Genomic DNA, 13,662 nt, shown 5'->3' on the forward strand with positions numbered 1-13,662 from the left:
GGGAGTTTTTCAACCCATATGATTTTAAGGGCCCCTGGGATGTATAGGAAAACAAAGAGCGTTTCAAGTTCTCCATGGAAAAGTGACTGCACTGTCTTCTTCCCTAGAGTATGGGAGTGGTTCTTTACGTCCTTGTCTGCGGAGCTCTGCCTTTTGATGGACCTACTCTTCCAATTTTGAGGCAGAGGGTTTTAGAAGGAAGATTCCGGATTCCGTATTTCATGTCCGAAGGTAACAAACCCATTTGTCTTATAATTGTGCTCCGAATGAAATGCCTGGGCAAGGCTTCTCTCGTTCTAAGAGTTTGGTACCAAACAGAGTGACTGAGTCACTTCAGAAGCCATAGAAATCAGCAGCCCCCTCCCCGTAGGTGAGCGACACTCCAGCCTTCCTACTTGTCACTGAAAACGGAAAGTTTCCAAGGTTAAGAACAGCAAGACTCCACATGTGCTCTGGGTCTATAAATGTCCCAGGTTTATTTTAGACTCAGAGAAGCACTTTTTAGACAGAGTCATAGCTACTTCACTCTGAGTATGAAATGCATTTTCCTGTATCTTGCTGTGAAAAGTTGCAAAATTGAGTTTTTTAATTGAAGTAAAAACTGGCAAAGCTGTCGAGTTGAGAGGAGACACCATGACCCCTTCCCGTCTTGGACTGGCTTGTTTCGTGCAGCCAACTTGGCCGTTGGCGCAGCTCTGTCTACTCCATAGCTTTGGGTGACCATCCCTGACTCTGTCACTCCTAGGGATGGTAGAAACAAAGCTCTAGTGCATAAAAGCATAGACTGCCTGGTTTTAATCAAGGCAAGTGATGTCACTTCTCTGTGCTTCCTCAGTCTTTAAAATGGAAATAATAGTGGTTCCTCGTAAGAGCGCTGTGAAGATCAATTGAATTAATCTGTGCAAAGCATCTTCCGTGGTGTCTGGCGCCTAGTGAAGAAGGGTATAAGGCCAGCTGACGCAGGATGGTAGAGAGGATGGTGACAGCTCCGAGAATTAGCTCGTGCCCAAGTCACAGCAGTGCAGTTTCTGAAATGTAATTACAAGTAAATAATGCTTCACGTGCGTTTCTCTCAGCTGCACCGACAGGGAAAGGAGATCAACTGTCCACCAGAGAACTCTCACCTCACTCACTTACCCTGAATGTATCCGCCTCAGAAGTGACTCAGGATCCATTTGTGTGCTCATTCTAGGAAGAAGGCTTGTTTTTGTCTTCAGCAGAATCTAAGTCTGTGTCTAGGTCTTTTCAGTTGAGAAATTCATTAGAAGGGTTCATTTAGCACAGAATTGGACAGACCTACACCCTCCGGTTTTTCTTACGTAGTCATTCACATGATGGTTACTTTTGTGTCAGCACTCACCACGTGAACCTGACAATACAACTGACTTTCATGTATTCATTTATTCATTCGACCTTCTGCTTTCCAGAGGGCACTGTGAAGGATACAGAAATTAATGCCATTGTACAAAGTCACATGACTCAAGCCAGTACTCTGAAACGCAAGGTGATTTACGTGACTTTTGTAACATTGTGTTTTCTGTAGATTGTGAGCACCTTATTCGAAGGATGTTGGTCCTAGACCCGTCCAAACGGCTAACCATAGCTCAAATCAAGGAGCATAAATGGATGCTTGTAGAAGTTCCTGTACAGAGACCTGTTCTCTATCCACAAGGGCAAGAAAATGAGCCATCCATTGGGGAATTTAATGAACAGGTTCTGCGATTGATGCACAGCCTTGGAATAGATCAGCAGAAAACCATTGAGGTAAAGTGATGAGAGATCTGACTGAAGATATTTTAGGATTCTTTTGTGCTCATAACTTGAGAGTTTGTGGTCACACCCACCATCCTGGTCTTTCAGCATGCCAGTCCCTTCACCTAGGCATGTCCAGCTTTCCCTGAGGATTACAATCAGGCTATTTCATATTTGCTTTTTTATTTAATATATAAATTCCTCCCTTTGCCCCATCTGCCAGAAAATTCAAGAGGTAGTTTATATAAGTTTGAGAAAAGACAAAGATGGGAACTTAACAAATACAAAGTAGAAAATTTCTTCTAAGATGAAGAGTGGAGTTTTATCCAAGTCATAAGCTAGTCTATGTGGAGTATAAAAGTGCATACAGATAGGGAGCGAGGCTGAGGGCTGACCAGGAGGCCACAAGAGTAGGCATCAGGTGCAGGATTTAGGTTGTGAACTGGAGAAACTGAGGAGGCAGAAACAGGTGGATTCCAGATTTGAGGGTTCTCTGGGTCATAGAACCGAGAGTCATGAACCTGGGAAGTCCCTCATCGCTTTGATTTCTGCCCTTAAGCAGGTAGCAGATCCATAGAGAAACACATTTTTATTACCTGCACGACAGTAAAAAAAACAAACAGTGCTTTTGTGGAGGAAGCACAGCAAGAAAGAACACAAAATACCTCTTGTGAATGTCAAGTGCTCCAAACCATGCTGCCATTAAGTGAAGCCAGACGGGCTTTCCCGCCTGGCTCTTCATGTGCTCAGCGATGTGTTTGTGTTCTTGTCCGCGAGGTAGATCTCGAATGGCAGCTGTGAGTGCAGTCCCGCAGGCCTGAGATTTTTGTCAGGGGTGCTCTGCCCCTGAGGTGGCCTGCACAGAGCCCGTGCCAGCTGTCCGGTGGGGTGAAAAGCCAGAGGAGCGGTTCTTTCTCCATCCCGTTAGTGTCTTGGGGAAGCTGGCTGCCGAGGGGTGTGAAAAATTGGGAAGCAACTTTATTTTCAAGTTTTCAAGAGGGTGGGACTGCAAAAACAAGAGGAAAAAATTACCTAACAACGGAGACACAGTGTCTCTCAATCTACCATCCAAATGTTACTCTCCCAGCCCAAAATAATCACAAGGAATTTCCCCAAAGACTTTAATCATTCACTTCAGAGTTTGCAATAGTTTGGACTTGTGTTGAAGTTACGGAATTAGAGCCTCTGGGCTCAGGTTTATAGCCGACTTTACACCATAGTTACAACTAGGAGACGGGACCGTATGACGCCATTGCAGACCTCCTACATGATAAAGCTGTGGTATTTTTTTCTGAATGCAGAAAAATAAATGGAGCCTGTTTATGTAAAAGCGCCAGTCATTTAAAAGTATCACCCTTTATGTAATCAATACTAGAACTTGAAACTCTCTTTGATTTAAAAAGATTTTTTAGTCTTTATTTTTGAGAGAGAGAGAGGGAGAGATCATGAGCAGGGGAGGGGCAGAGAGAGAGGGAGACACAGAATCTGAAGCAGGCTCCAGGCTCTAAGCTGTCAGCACAGAGCCCAACACGGAGCTCGAACTCACAGACCAAAGTTCATAACCTGAGCTGCAGTCGGACACCCAACCAACTGAGCCACCCAGGTGCCCCTCATTTTAAATTCTGGAACACCTTTTATTCTGAGACACACTCTATTCATTACTTGATGTTTAAGAACACATGGCTTCTTCCCTCCTTTTTCAGAAAGATGTAGATCGTTAGATTGGTTTTCATGCTTCTCTAACTTCAGCACTTGGTTTCTCTTTCAGTCTTTGCAGAACAAGAGCTATAACCACTTTGCTGCCATCTATTACTTGCTGGTGGAGCGTCTGAAATCACACAGGAGCAGCTTTCCCGTGGAGCAGAGACTCGATGCCCGCCAGCGTCGGCCCAGCACCGTGGCCGAACAAACAGTTGCCAAGGTAACACCATATTAGCCAATGGTCTCATCTTGCGGGTGCCCGTTCCCATGTTTGACACATTTTTCATCTTGTAGCACAACAAAGGGTTGGGATTTATCCTCTGCCCTGTTTTTCTGTAAAGTTTCTGCCTGTCATTTACTAGATTCTCAAATGTTTTAGCACCTTCCTGTTTCTAAGGATTAATTTTATTTCAAACAGTTTTTTTTAAGAGACTTCTCATTTTTTAATCATTGACTTCTGGTGAGAATTAATGTAATTGGCCTGTATACTCGATTCCATTTAACAGATTTTTATTAAAATCTGTACAAAATTCTGTTATTAGGCACAATAGGGGATAGGATGTACAAAACCCAGGCATAGCCTCACAGGCCTTACAGCATTAAAGCAAAGTAAGACAGCATCATAAATAACCATCATTCAAAACAGAGATGAACGCAAGAGAACTGAGGACAGAGGGGAGAGCCAACACTTCTGAATGGAAAGGCTGCGTGGAAGAGACGGCACTCTTGCGGATGTGGGACCCTCAGGCATGTGGGGCTGGGGGCGGGGCAGTAGTGGGAGGCCCGGTGTGGAGGCCTCAGAAGCAGCTCGAGCACAAGTACTCAAGTGCACAAGGGCAGGGTGGGCTCCCAATAGCACCCCGGAACTGAAGCCCACCAGGGAGATGAAGAGGTTGTAGCCACGCTGTGAAGGGCTTCCAATGCCAAGGTGAAGAGTTTACCTACGATTCAGGAAACTATAAGGAATGATGGGAGACTTCAGCAGGAAAGTGATAAAATCATATCCCGGCTTTGATCTAATTAGTCGGTGACATCGGGAAAGAAAGATTGGCCAGGAAGGGAAGAACTTTGGAGAGAGCACTTAGGAGGCAAGTAGTAAACACCACAGGCTTGGCCTACAGCGTGCTGGTTGGGGCTCTGGACGTACTCGGCAGTGGTTTGCAGAGACAGCGAAACACGGTGGTGAGAGCAGGTGCTCTGGGCAAACCTCAGACCAGGCCACCTCCTGCTTCCTGACCTTCAGAAAGTTACGTAAGGTCTTTCTGTGCCTCAGTTCCCCAAACTATAAAATGGGGATAATATAGAATGTTCTGATGTTTAAGTTAGTTGATAGTGGTACAGCACTTAGAACGTGTTCTGTAAATGTTTATTATATAAAGTAATACTTGTTGGTGGGGAAGGGACAGCCATGACTTGGAAATGATCCCATTCTCAAGCCCGAGGCTGGAGCAGTAAGGGGTGGCACAGACCCTGTCGCTTGAGAGGAAGAGGTCCGGATTCCAGGAGAGAGGCCAAGGGCTGAGGGGAGCTGGGAAATCAGCCACATAGGGTTTGAGGAGAGGAGTGGTTCACTCAGACCATCCACTAGGGCTCCCACGGGCTTCTGTGAGTGCCTGCTTTGTTCAGAGGGCAAGTAAGAGCAGACATTCTTCGTCTGGCAGTGTAACAAAGCTTAGAAGATTTCATACAGTTTTATATTGGCTTCTACCAAACATGTGGGGGGGAAACCTAACAAAATTAAGATCTTCTTGAGCTGAGTAGGCACACGGTGTATACACTGTTATACATACTTTAATATATAAAATAACGTGAATATTGATAACTAATGTAACATATGGATTAAGTTCCAAATATTTGGGTCAGATTCTCTCGGAGCACTTGATATCCTTCAAAGTTTCAGAGTTGAATGGTACTGCTTTCAAGACAGGAGGGGGATAAAATGATAAAATACTTCGCAGGGGGAGTAACGGGTGCAGTGGTGCCCCCGCCCCCCTGGGAAGTGCTGCCAGGCAGCAGGACCGGAAGCAGGAAAGCCCCAGGTCTCTTCGTTCTTGCTCACGTCGTACAGACCAAGGCATGGGGTTATGTAAATGATTGGCCCTGAGCACATACACATCACTGCACATGATTGCCTTTCTTATCGAAGCTTGGAGCAGATTCCTTAGGAGAGCTGAAATTACGTTTGACTTGGCTGAGAGTTCAGATCTATAACATAGCTTCTTGGGTTTGATAATTTTTTTATTACCAAACACCACATGAGTTACTTTCGTTTTAAGCGTTGACCCAAGTTGTCATAGAAAGCTACTTACTGAGACTTAAAAATGTAACTAATTCAAGTAGAAGTCTTCAGTGTCCAGTCATAGGCTTGTCCCAAGTGCCTTCTGGACCCTGAGCAGCAGGCACTGGAACTGAACAAGATGCTCTCTTCCCTGAGAGATTTCACATTCTTGTGGTTTCTTGAACTTGTTAAAAAATAGATTTCCCTGGGCTCAATGTTTTAGTAGAGCCTTTTCCCTTTAATTCTTTGTTCTACTATTGTTTTAACGAAGTGGCAGATCGGAGGAGCGCCTGGGTGGCTCAGTTGGTTAAGCAGCCGACTTTGGCTCAGGTCATGATCTCACAGTTCATGGGTTTGAGCCCCACATCGGGCTCTGTGCTGAAAGCTCAGAGCCTGGAGCCTGCTTCAGATTCTGTATCTCCCTCTCTCTCTCTGCCCCTTAACCCCCTTCAAAATTAAATAAACATTAAAATTTTTTTAAAAATAAAGAAGTGGCAAATCACTTGTAGTTGGTGTAACAATAAGAAATTAAGCAACATGATCCCATGCAGAGATTGCATGAACCATGGAGTCACAGACCTTGGGTTCCATACCAAGTGGAGTGGCTTCAGCAAGTCAGCATCTCTGAGCTCCAGGGTCCTTAAGTATAAACCAGAAATAGCAGTACCTCCTATATAAGTTTGCTACAAAGATACAATTAGTTAACATCTACTTGTAGCTCAGTTCAACAAATTGAGTACTTCTGTGCCAGGAAACAGTCCCTTCATGTAAAGAATTTATGGTATAGTGATAAAGTACCCATTATTGTGATTAGAAAATAGCCAGCTTCCTACCTTAGGATGATTCAGAGTACTTCTGTCTGCCATATGCTCTGCAAGAAATGTTAGTGTCCAGTTAGTCCAGATACAGACACCGATTTAGAAACCATGTATGTCATGCCTTTCTCTCAGGAATCCTAACTAATAGTCCTTCACTCCAGGTTTCTGTCAACTGTGAGCAGATGAGAAAGAAACACTGATTACTGGTTAGAGGCTGCCCTCCACAACTGTAAGAAAAAGCATCTTCTAGTTGGCCAGGGCCACCATAACAAAGACCACAGGCTGAGGGGCTTAAATAGCAAAAATTTATTTTCGCCCTAGTCTGGAGGCTGGAAGTCCAAGGTCAAGGAGCCATCCGGACTGATTTCTGGTGAGAACTCTCTGCTGCTTTCTCAGTGTGTCCTCCTCACACAGCTTTTGTTCTGCATATGCAGAGAGAGAGAAAGAGAGATCCCTGGTGTCTCATCCTCATCTTAGAGGGACAGGAGTCCTTTCGGATTCAGAGCCCACCCTTATGACCTCATATAACTTTACCCCCCCAAAAGGCTCTCAGTCCAAATGCAGTTGTGTTGGGGGTTAGGGCTGTAACATATGGATTCAGGGACGGGGGGAGGGCTGGGGGTTTAGAAGTGTGACAGAGCACACAATTTGTCTATAACCGGCATATTCCTATTAGAGCAGTAAAGATTTTCCCATAGGAGAAACATTTTCATTTTAACGATTCTAAAAAAGCACAAAATCAGAAGAAGAGATTCAAGACAATAAACACATACAGTCTAAAAAGTCATTTCAGTTAGTTGGACGTGATCATTGTCTGTTGCCACTCTTGAAGAAACTGGTAGTGTCTGCTTCCTTGGGACATTAGTCATCCATCTATTTATTATAATGACATCTTCTTTATGACAGTGCCGAGCATACCATTTGAATATTTACCCTCTACCTTGTTCCAAAAAGATTTCTTTAATTCCTTCAATGATTTCAAAAATGCTAAAAAGTAGACCACTAAAACCTACCATCCTGTGTCCTGTGAAGTGGTTGTCACACCGAAATGGGTTATTCCTCTGTCCACACCACGTCCACTGTAGGTTGCTGTAGTCCAGGTCAGACATGACAGTTGTCAAAGAGAATGTGTTACGCTTGATCTGGCACAGCATGACCCTGCCATTTAAGAAGTCACAGCTCCTAGGAGGTAGTGACTGAGAAGGAACAACGCTTCCTGCTTACTGTGTTAGTGCCTCAGTTCCGGCAGTGTCTTTAAGTAATGCTTTGCCCTGATAGCTTAGGCTACTCTCATACACCAGGAGCAACCTAATACATTTGGGAAGTAGGAATCAAAATTCAACTTTATCCTTTGTTGGGGAAAAAAAAAATGATGATAAGAGTAAGAAGACTGCATGAAATCTACTTTATTAGAAAGTTTACATTTTACATTGTGACACAGGGCCGAAAAAAAATTAAAACGACTAACGTTTGAAAGGAAAAAAAAGATTTGTTTAGCCTCAAAAGTGGCCTAGGATATAAGCACAAGGACTGATGATATTAGAAAAGCTGTTTTTGTTATCATGCTCAGGACGGTATACAATGTGGTGGGTTTTCCTGTTTTTACCTACGCTTTGCTATTGCTATTTTTTTGATGTTTGTTTTTTTGAGAGACAAAGTGCAAGTGAGAGAGGGGCAGAGAGAGAGAGGGAGACACAGAATCCGAAGCAGGCTCCAGTCTCTGAGCTGTCAGCACAGAGCCCGACGTGGGGCTCGAACCCACAAGCTGTGAGATCGTGACCTGAGCTGAAGTTGGACGACTAGCCGACTGAGCCCCCCAGGCACCCCAGCTATTGCTATCATATCTACTGATGTTAATGTTGGAATGAACCAAATATAAAACATTCTAAATATGTTCAAAGTATATTCAAATATAAGGTATATTTCTAACGCATCCCCCATCATCAAAAACCATCAACCTAAAATTTTAACAGAGAACCATTAGATAATATCTGAGAACAAAATGGTATTTATTTGCAGGCCAACTCCTATATTAAATTCTTATAACTGTTTTTACAACTTTGGAAGGAAGGAGAAAGGCAGAACTGACATTATGGACCGAAGGACACGTTACCTCTTACAGTCCTGGTGTCACTGTGAACTAGCGATTGTGCCCTTTTCTGCAGGTGAAGAAAATGGGATTCAGAGAGGTTAGGTAACCTGATTATGTTCACACAGTGAGTGAAGGAGCCAGGAATCAAATCCAGGCCTCTGGAGGAGAGAAGCTAAAATCATACCATATTGTTCCTTTTTATTTGCTTGAATTTAAAACTCACCACCCTAAGTCCCTTTAAGTGTGTAAAAGAAAAAATAGGCCGTTCCTCTGCCTTTTAGACACTCGGGTGATGAGTGTTCCCTTAACTGTTTGGCAGTGTCTGTTGTATTCAAAAGGCATCAAATAAATTATTCCACTAATTTTAAAGAGATGGCAGGGTAGGATTATCCAGTAGTTTCATCTTTAAAATCAATCCGTGCCATTGTCATAAAGAAAGATTCTCTGGGGGTGCCTGGGTGGCTCAGTCGGTTCAGAGTCCAACTCGATTTCAGCTCGGGGTCATGGGATAGAGAACCCCGTGTCGGGCTCCATGCTGAGTGTGGAAACTGCCTGAGATTATCTCTCTCTCTAAAATAAAAAAAAAAAGATCCTCTGTTATACGATGGATAAGAGTTCGTAATGCTTGTTTACATAGAGTTCTTAACAGAGGAGACATGAAAATGGGCTTAAAACCATCCAGAGCTTTCTACAGTAGGTTGACTTTAGGAAAATAAGTTGCTCAGCAAGCAGCACCTCTCCTTCCCCTGGGCCAGCAGCCTGTGCTCAGGCTGCGCACCTCCTTGGAAGGAGGACAGTCCTGTCCCCTCTGAGTAGCTGCCACTTCCCTTTTCTTCCTCTGTACACATAGCCTTGTCAGGAAATGGTAACCACCTCACCCCACCTATGTGTGTGTGCGTGTGTGTGTGTGTGCGCGCACGCGTGCCTACCCCTGGGTCAGTTTTGAGCCCCTGGACACAGGCTTCTCTCTTCTGTGTAACTGGTGTGTGGTGACGTGTTCAGGATGGAGACCGTATGAGTTTGCTGAGTAAGAAGCAACGCCTTCTTAGGGTCTGTGCCGAGACCAGCTTCCTTTCATCTGTGTGACAGGCACCTCTCTGAAGAACGGGGATGGAACGCATAGAATAACTGATCCCTGAGACTGCGGCAAATCAGGATCTGTACCACGTCCCGGTCTCCTCACATTTTTTCTGGGATTCCAGCTACTTATTCTTTAATTGTACCAGGAAGAGGTATCTTATTCCAAAAATTTTGTGTATTTGTAGAGAGAGTATTAATGTTCCCAAACTGTTCTTGCCATATTTTCAGGCCCAAACTGTGGGGCTCCCGGTGACCGTGCATTCACCGAACGTGCGGCTGATGCGCTCTGCCCTCCTCCCACCAGCATCCAACATGGAGGCCTTTTCCTTCCCAGCGTCCAGCTGTCAGGCGGAGGCAGCGTTCATGGAAGAAGAATGTGTCGACACACCAAAGGTACGAACGTGTTTGAAAGACTCTGAGCTCGCAGTTTGGCTGGGACTTGAGTTTGGTCCCCAAGTGTTGTACTTGGGCTCTGGTGACCTTTGTCATTTCCTCAAATCACTCAGGAGTGTCATTTCTTGCAGAAACCTGAGAAAAATATCTGGGCTGAACTTGGCTCTCGTTGTTGTCTTTTCATAGCTGTTGCATAACTTGTCAGACCTTCTATGTACTTTCCAAATCCTTCTTTCTCTTTCCTTAGGCAGTCCCTTCCCTCTTTAGGTTTCTAGATCCCTCATAGGTGTGGGATTTTTTTTTTTTTTTAACAAATTGTAATTCTGAAAACAGAAATATAATTAATGTGCTGCATTGAGCTTCGTCTGTGTTATTATTACCTCTTTTCTGCTGCATGTGCTGTAGCTGCAAAATAATGGGCCGTCTTTTTTGGTCCAACATTTTTTTTGTTCTGTTTGAATACGCTTAAATGAGGTAAGTTTATCCCTTATGTGCTGCATGAAGTTGGCTTTTAATATATAGAAGTTGACAGCTTCTTTCTTGCATTTGACGGATGCTTACTTTTTTTTAAGTTTATTTATTCTGAGAGAGAGAATCCCAAGCAGGCTTCACACGGTCAGTGCAGAGCCCCATGTGGGGCTCGAACTCACAAACCATGAGATCATGCCCTGAGCCAAAACCAACAGTCAGACGCTTAACCAACTGAGCCACCCAGATGCCCCTTATTTAACTTCTAATACGTGTTTTGTATACTGAGCATCAAGTGATATCCAGAGGATCGTATTAATGGGCAGATCTTAGAACATAGATGTTGGAGTATGTTTTAAATAGACTGTACTTTCCCAGCTGTGTGAACTTGGGCAGGGTGACTAACATCTCTGAACCTCTGTTCTCCATAAAATGAGAACCCTTACCCTTATGAGATCCTTGTGAGGATTAATTGAGATACTGTGTGTGAGATTCTATGCATACTGTAAAAACTCAATTATTATTTGTTCCCTATCTTTTTAGCCTCTTTAGGTAATAAAAAGATAACTCAGACATGAATTATGCCTCCACATTCATAGTCTAGCAGAAGAAACCTGATGCATAACTAAAGACAAGGTACCAGGTGCTGAATACATTAATAAAACGTAATCGTTCCCTTCAAGATCTAAATCAAAGTGCTGCGCAGTGGGAAAAAGTTAGGGGAGTTGCTTTTAGCAGGTTTGACCAGGACAGTCTAGGTTAACTGTGAGCAGGGAATTGAGGGGTGGGATGGAATAGAGCTGGATGGCATCTTGGTGGAGGGAAAAGTCTGAGCAAGCAAATGTCAGGAAAGCTTAGGTCCATGTAAGACCAATAGCTCAGTGTGTCTCTGAGGAAAAGCACGTATGAAGGGGAGCTGTATGAAATAAAGACCAATAACTTAGCTTTGAGTGTCAAGCCCGAGAATGTAGGCTTTTTCTCTAGGCTGAATCCATACTGTGCTTCAGAAATGAGCCTGGAAGGTATCTATCTAGCCTGCATTGGATGGGGACAGGGACAGTGGAAGCTTAGAGCAGGTGTCCAGCGGGGAGATGATGAGGGCCAGGACTGTTAGTGCTCAAGAAACTGCAGAAGAGGGGATGGTATGAGTGAGATTGTGCAGCAAAAATTGATAGAGTTTCAGGGTCCAGAAAAAAGAAGTCCAAACTCCTAACAGCATTTTGAGCCCCGGTGTTTGGGAGGGTAAGTGCCACTTGCAGAAATCCAGGTCTCTGGAGGTAGAGCTGATTCAGAAGTTAGGTGATGTGTATAGCTAAACCGTAATCAAGGCAGCTGGAGGCGAGGCTGTGCGAGCAGGTGTTCACTGCTGACCGTGAGGAGTTAGAGTCGGTGTTTCTGAGGATGAGGCCACTTCCTGCGGACAGCATGTTTCCTCTGTCGGTGGTTGCCTAGGATGTCCAGTAACTTCGTCAGCTCCTATGTCCTCACCTAGAAATTTAGCCATACGTTGGGACAACGTAATTTATTTTTAAGATCTAATTCCCTTGAAAAAATTAAAAAGCAGCCTGCTAAAAGCTTATCTGTGAGGGCATCAGGCCTGAAACACAGATTGGGCACTGTCTGCTGTAGTATATAGGGCAAGCTATTTTTAAAGCTTGTGATTGTTCCCGTAACTAGGAAACAGACAGGAAATGAATGATTTTGTGAAAGATAAAGACAGTAGCTAGATGGTGTATTTGCATTTGTAGGAAGAGCAGTGCTGCCCTGGCACTTAGCCAGGCCAGAGACACCCCCTGGTCTTCTCTGTGGACCGTTTCGTTTATGTCAGCAAAAATGCTTGTCCCCTGTTCCCTCCCTAGGACCTCTTTTTTGGTGACCCATCAGTGAGTGCACACACACAAAGCTGTCAGAGCTACGGCTCCGTTGTGGTTCCTATTACTTCCTACTCATTTACTGGGACGCCCATTTTTTGTCTTCTAACAGATGCTTCAGAAATGCATGTATTGTCCATTCGTTCCTACTCCCAGTTGCTGGCAGATCCCGTCCCTCACAGAGATTTCACCTGTCCCCTTGTCCCAGAAGTCCTAAAACCGTCAGGAAAGTCCCTTCGGGAGTCAGCACTGAAACATTGGTTTGGGGCTCCTGCAAAAACCACCACCTTTCTGAGACCGTCCCCCAAATCTGAGCAGTAACAGAGAGCCCCAGGTGACACATAGGTCATTGAGGGACAGGTGCACAAACCCTGTAGGTCAGTCTTTCTCTTCTGTGGGTTTCTTTGAGGATAATCCGTTTCTTTCCAGTTTTATTGAGAAATAATAGACCTGCATCGCTGTGGACGCTCAAGGTGCACAGCATGGTGGCGGGACACACATGTGTGGGTAAATGATCACCACAGTGGGGTCAGCTGACTTCCGTCTTTTCATTCAGACACACAGAAAGAAAAGAAAAAATAGAAAAATTACCCTTTTCATGAGAACTCTTGGGATTTCCTCAGTCCCTTAAAACCTGCCCGACCACCCTGCAGCGGTGTTGGCTGTGGTCCTCGCGCTGTGCGTCACACCTCTGGTACTTACTTATCTTACAGCTGCAAGTTTGTGCCTTTTGACCCCCTTCCTCCAGACACCGTCCCCCCTCCCTGCTCTCCCTCTGGGAACCACAGGTCTTATCTCTGTCTCTGTGAGTTTGGTTTTGTTCTTTTGGCTTTTTGGTTTTTCAATTCCACATCTGAGTGAGATCATCTCGTATTGTCTTGGTCTGACTTCACCTACTGTAATGCCTGCAGGCTCCATCCGTGTGGTTGCACATGGTAGGAGCTCCTTGGTTTTTCATGACTGAATAATGTTCTAGCATTATTATTCTTATGTGTGTATATATGACAACTTCTTCACTCATCTGTTGATGTACACTTATGCTGTTTCCATACCCTGGCTGCTGAATGACGCTGCTGTGAACGCAGAAGTGCAAACGCCTCTCTGAGTTAGTGCTTTCATTTCCTTTCTCTGTGGGAATAATGAGTTTTACACACACACACACACACACACACGTTTTAGTCCCTTTTAACATTGTAGTAGAGATTACAA

The 13,662-nt window shown here is 44.4% G+C and overlaps 1 protein-coding gene across 1 annotated transcript in view; it reads left to right on the forward strand.

Moving 5' to 3' along the window:
• The window catches only part of SIK2 (salt inducible kinase 2), a 122,473-nt gene that overhangs the window by 99,398 nt on the left and 9,413 nt on the right, over positions 1-13,662 (forward strand). Inside the window, exons 6-9 of the mRNA XM_039229233.1 lie at positions 108-231; positions 1,544-1,764; positions 3,521-3,673; positions 9,950-10,114. Coding sequence (XP_039085164.1) covers positions 108-231; positions 1,544-1,764; positions 3,521-3,673; positions 9,950-10,114 — 663 coding nt within the window. The remainder of the gene's footprint in view (positions 1-107; positions 232-1,543; positions 1,765-3,520; positions 3,674-9,949; positions 10,115-13,662) is intronic.

This window comes from Hyaena hyaena, unplaced genomic scaffold, assembly GCF_003009895.1.
Source record: "Hyaena hyaena isolate Hyena2069 unplaced genomic scaffold, ASM300989v1 scaffold_36, whole genome shotgun sequence".
Classification (NCBI taxonomy): domain Eukaryota; kingdom Metazoa; phylum Chordata; class Mammalia; order Carnivora; family Hyaenidae; genus Hyaena; species Hyaena hyaena.